Source organism: Eleginops maclovinus, chromosome 15 (assembly GCF_036324505.1).
Source record: "Eleginops maclovinus isolate JMC-PN-2008 ecotype Puerto Natales chromosome 15, JC_Emac_rtc_rv5, whole genome shotgun sequence".
Classification (NCBI taxonomy): domain Eukaryota; kingdom Metazoa; phylum Chordata; class Actinopteri; order Perciformes; family Eleginopidae; genus Eleginops; species Eleginops maclovinus.
Window position 1 is genome coordinate 2,896,459 of NC_086363.1, and position 6,000 is coordinate 2,902,458.

Sequence of the window (6,000 nt, forward strand, 5' to 3'; positions counted from 1 at the left end):
TCGCAGCCGGTGAGGTAATGTTCTTGCATTATTTCCCAAAAGGGATCCCATTCTGTCACCTTTAAGGCGTTGTTGTAGGGCTTTGCACTGAGACATTTTGGAATAACGCAGGTCCGGATACATCTACATATCTTTGTGAAAAATAAGGCAAAAACACAATTATTTTACGATGAAGATAAGAGTCATTTAAATGCTCTTTTCAAACCAATTCAACCCAGTATTGATAAACCAATGCTTACTGTGTCTGTACAGGATTCTGCTAAATAAGTCAAATTCAGCCACAGTTTGAGAACTATTTTGATTCCTTGAGAAGTAATGTATTATGATATATATTCATGCATAGCGATCCAAAAAGGTTGAGAGTCTTAAATAACAATATACAAGTAGACTACCATAACTCATAGTCACCTATGTGATTAAATGGCTCAAGGCAATTGGAGCATAACTGTTATTTGGTAGAAAATGTTATGTATCATATGCAAAAACAGGTAAAACAAATACCTTTGCATAGATAGTAACACATTCAATTCAATGTGTTTTCCGAGGTGTGGGTGTTTAATAGTCATACAGGATCATATGGTGTGGAGAGTAAGTTGTTCCCTATCTCAATGTGACTCTAAAGAGCCTACACTGCACTAAGGCTAGGCACACACCGAGCCAAAGGCTGCTGAATTATGATATTTTTGTTCAGCCACTCCACTTCTTCAGCAACAAAGAGAAATACTGAGAGCACACAGCTTATGTTGGTGTCGGTAGCAAATCCTTGGAGAATGTAACCAAGTCGAAGTTGTCAGTAGCAAAGAGAAGGCCTCTCCAAAAAGAAAAGCCACCTGGAAACTCGTGTGAGCCCAGGGCCCCGTCACACACATGCAGCTCGTTGATAATAACAAACTGGAAGCGTAAACAAGCTTTGACCCTGGGTGAATGTGGTGGAAAGGCTGTGTTAGAAATTTGAACCCTGTCATTTTGGAAAGTGAGAGATGAAAGCACCGCTCCTCGGGGTCCAAAAGCATTTGAAATGCCCTTGAAAGCGCACAGGTACAGACGGTGTACATCCCCGTCAGCTGGGCCAAAGCACACACAATGTTTAACTGAACTTAATCGAGTTAATGAGCTCCTGGAAACAGTACACATGTTCCTAGAACTGCATAAATATTTAAGAGTAGTGTACATCAAAAGGCCCTGCAATTCTTATTCCACACACATACAGTACACCCTGGCATAACAACAGGGGAATTGCAAGGCATACCATAAAATATCCAGAATAAGCAAACAAGGAGGCAGTAAAGGGAATTGTATGACTGCAACAGCATAATCAAATGCCCAGTTATCAGCAAGCCTGAGCCTAGTGTTCAATCTGTGTCTCATTTCCTCGTGCTGCTTGTCATCATGAAAGATCAAAGTTGGGAGGAAGTGCCTTATTTAGCTGCATAATTATGTATAAGCCCCCAGAACAACATTAACAAGTAAAACAAAATGCCAGCACAGTCTGAGCTGCTACAGGTGATTAATGACTGATGTGATTGTTGTCGTGGCTAATGACCCGATATTGATGGATGCAGCATTTGAACAAACCGGGCTCGCCTTCAGGCAGCTCATGCCTCCTAAGCATGTCTTTTTACAAGTGAATGTTATCCAGACTCCGTTGAAACTTTCACCAATTTTAGTTTTCTTTGCAATTTGACTTCATTTTATGCATTTGTCATATCAATTAATAAATGTTAGCAATGAAATGGAAGCTTCTTGTTAATTCGGCGTTCAATTAAAACACAAAACAGCATGTATTAACATTAAAATCAAACTTTCACCATGTGTTCAGCTCGTATTTCCCACACTTAATACAGCATTAGTGACCAATGTGGAAAGGTGAATCAATTGTAAAATGTAATCTTTTTTATCTGAATAAAAAAGGTGTGCTTTTTGTGTTTAATGAAGGCCGAATGTATAAGAAGACCTTTGATATTGAGGCTTAATAGAAAATATGGTTATACCAATTAGAGAGTCTTACAAATATGAGATAAAACACTAATTGGCTAAATTCCTAAAAGGAGTTTGGTGCTTCATTCTCACACCAGGACGGTAGTTAAAGGGTCTAAACCTGAGGGTTGATACAGTGCTGAGAGGCCTCATTCAACACTCCTTACCTTTGTTAGCTGTGCTATTTTCTTGCTCATCTTCAGGTGCAGGTCTTGGGTATATTCCATGGCGATGCCAGTCTGAAACGACATGCTGGTTCCCGTGGATGAACTAAATTTCCCCTGACCGGCAGGGCAGTAATACTGCTGCCAACCCGACCCAGTCGCCATCTTCACGATGCTGCTTTCTGATAAGAGAGATATGGGCTGTAATAATAAACTGCACGGCGCTCAGTGGAAACCAGTGGACAGCTCTGGAGCAAGTGTGAGTTTTTTTCCTGCAACACTTTCAAAAAATCAAATATATGAAGCCTTTTTAGCCCACAAAGTGTTAAAATTAGGATTCATTTTTGTTTGAATCCGGATGATAATACACCAACGGGTGATATTTGTGATTTTCAAGCTCCAGAAACGTTTGCTACTACCATCCTGTCCGTGCACAAAATGCGTCCGTTTGCAGCGGTCCTGTCTGCTGTCACCAGCCGGGATGTGGAGCTTGTTTTCGGGGCAGCTGACTGACAGGAGTCCCGGTCGGTCACCTTGATGCTGGATGGTTTTTCCTATCCGTTAAGAGTGATTCCTCCTCGCTGCATTCCGGCTACATTGACCGAGAGTGTGTAGAGATTTGAGGTGTGCGAGTGTGTGTGTAGGACTGGCTCCTCTGTTGCCATGGATCACCTCAACAGTTTATGCTGCATTCACGTAGGATGGGAGCAGCGCTGCCTTCAGGTGGTGTGGGAAAAATCAAAACATCACCGTGTGAGCGATCCTGCGAATGTGGTGAAAGCGAAATGTGACGTTCATGGGGCGGGGGTTGATTGGTAATAATGTCATTTAAATTTAAATAACAATTAGCATGTGCAGGGACAAATCTACGTCAATGTATTTATAAAATATATGAATATAAAAAAATACCAGATTGTCAACAAACAACGTCAAACACTCATGTCTGTCTATTCCATTACTTCAATTGTATTTCAACTATTTGTAAACTATACTATAATAGTGTTTTATCTAATATATTACTGTAGATTGGGATATTTTTGTGAAATGTTGTTAAAATAGATGATAGTAGAGAATAATATAGGATCAGAAATGTACTTATAAATATGGGAATAAAACCAAAGCCTTGCAAACAGTGTCTGGACTTTATTTATGAATCCCTAATATCTTCCATTACATACAGTTAAATAAGAAAAGAAAAACAGAGCACTATGAGGCATTATTATAGATATTAAAAAACGTTCTTTTAAATACATTTTTAACCCTGGGCTAGATGACATTGCATTTCTTCAAAATAAAAGACCCTATTAAAAAGATGAGAGACAAATGCAAACAATCACCTATTATGTGTGGACTTACACATTAATTGGTGTTTATAAATCAGTCATCACTTTCAAAATGGGACAACAAACAAAAAATCAACGAGGGAAATATCACTTACATAATAGATTAAGAGAATAAATACTAAATAAATACATAAAATGAAAACACAGGTTACAAGATACCTACAATACATTGCTGTTGTTTTGAAATGTTCTTGATTTGTCTGCATTGATATACAATGCTACTCTGAAATGACTTTACCTGACACACTATATATGAAATAGTTTGTTAAAAGTTCAAATGAAAAGGAAAAGTTCTGGTAGTTTTGATCATGAATGACTTATCCCCAGGGGCTCACTTCTCAGAGATACAATTTCTATTATCCCCTCCTTTATAGGCATGTCACGGTTGTCCTGGCTGTCAAATTGTAAAGTCTGGGTGGTAAGCTTTTAAAAGAAACAGGGGGAAGTTAGATTTTTACACCTAATACTGCTGTCATGTTGGGTTATTTCCCACCCCGAGTTGACAAGCATTTTTTAAACGAGTATTTCAATGACATATTTTAACCACTTTTGTACCCTTTCTCTCTTTCATATGTTTCTATGAGTTTTCAGCAGTCAGGGTACTCCCATGTGATATATGAAAGATGATTTATGAGCATCTAATATGAAGCTGTTCTCCTCAGCTTGCACGGCACTGCATGTTTTCATAAAGATTAAAACCTTGCCCACCATCTGGTGTTCAAATGAACCCTCAACGAGCCACTTCCTGTTTAACCCCACAGAAATGATAAAACATGACAACCAAATGTTAGAAACCTAAAACAACAGTGCTCCTACACAAAACCTTAAGTGTTTTAGTCTACTAAATATAAATAGATGTTCCAGTCATGGCACATCATTTAAATACCATAAATCTGTAGCTAATTCCCTTCTTTCTCTAGGTTTTACCAGTGGATTTGAGCAGTAACTCCCGGGTTAGGGAGGTCATATGAGGTACACGGTTCTTCCATGGAACATAAAAGCAGAAAGTAGATTTTACGAAGTCATTTCATCCAACAAAGCATAACTGAAGTTAAATAAAAAATTCAAAATGGCATGGCATGGCAGCTGCAGGCAAGAGCTCACACAGTCATAATCAGAGGGATGACGCAAATAGTTGGTTTTATGCTTTCTTTGTTATGCTTCAACTTGCATAAACACTGTGGGTGTTTCCTGCAGATATGTCTGTGTTTATTCCACACAGAAGATGTTTAAGAATTCATAATATGTAAAAAATACAACAGGTGCAGTATAACTTAAGAAATGGGAATTAAAAGGACAATGTCAATCATGATCACTCAGGTAACATTAGCACATGACTTATTTCCGATAACATTTCACATTAATATTGAATTTATTTGACCAGATCCACATGGTTTATGCTGTAAATATAATAGGGTACTGCAAAGTGTATTTTTATTTCACATTTTTGCTGTTTCCAATGCCAAAACACATGATAAAAGTGGATTTACCTACCTCAACTTTAGCTGCTTTGTTAGCATGTCGGCTAACCACCATGATAGGCTAGTAAGCTAGCCGTTTAGTCCTTTAAAATGAAGGCAGCTATCAATAGCATGATGTTATATGATAAAACATAACTGTATATTGTATATTTTTCAGATGGAAATATAAAAAGTCAGCATTTCAATTAAATCCAGTGTTTTCAACCAGTTCACAAAGCTAATGCTAACCAAATAAGCGGGCTAACAGCTGCTAGCAAAATATGTCATTTCAGACGACTGTTTCAAAAATGACCAACCTTTTTGAGTAGTTAATCTACTCTGGTTCAAAAATAATAATAACTAAGGGGCTCAGCGAAAAGCTCATTTATTTTTAAAGATTCACAATGTGTCCAAGAACACACTGTACACACACTTCATGATCACTGTTCACTGAAGCCTCAAACCCACATGGCTGCATTAGTTTTCTTCTTTGCTTTGTGGGTCGATAACTTTTAGGCAATGAAAAGTTTAATGTGTTTAGTTATTGGAGGAAGCATTGCTAAGTATTCATAGAGTGCATTCATTATGTAGTGAAATAAGAAACAGCCTCAAGGTCCATCAATAGGGGGGATTAAGCTCCCAGGTGCTAAAATTATTCATTACAGCGTACAAGGTTATCACACAGGCTCAGTTGTTGGTTCATATGCAGATACCCACGGCCAGAGCAGGGAGCATCAATAAGCTCAGACAAATCCCCCGCATCTACAATCATTTACCACCAAGACCTACAAAACCCCGGCTTATAAACAGAATAAAACATTCAGGGACAAAGAGAAGTAAAGGATGATGACTGACAAGATTGTATCATCTTAGAGCAAAGACTCCTTTTGTACGTTAGAGCTTTCTTAAAGCCATGCTTGCAACTGACTTAACCTGAATACTGCTGGATTTGTTGCAATGAAATTCCGATATTTTTTTGAACACAAATGGAAGAATTTAAGTCATTTTGTGCATGCCCTGACTTTTCATCCAACCCTGCTAACAGATCTATTTCCA

At 38.1% G+C, this 6,000-nt stretch overlaps 1 protein-coding gene across 3 annotated transcripts in view; it reads right to left on the minus strand.

Annotated features, from left to right (window-relative positions):
* The window catches only part of fam184ab (family with sequence similarity 184 member Ab), a 122,114-nt gene extending 119,255 nt beyond the window's left edge, over positions 1-2,859 (minus strand). For all 3 annotated transcript variants that reach the window (XM_063901587.1, XM_063901588.1, XM_063901586.1), the window contains exon 1: positions 2,145-2,859. In XM_063901587.1, the coding sequence (XP_063757657.1) occupies positions 2,145-2,306 (162 nt within the window). In that variant the 5' untranslated portion in view covers positions 2,307-2,859. The remainder of the gene's footprint in view (positions 1-2,144) is intronic.
* Between the last annotated feature and the right edge of the window lie 3,141 nt (positions 2,860-6,000).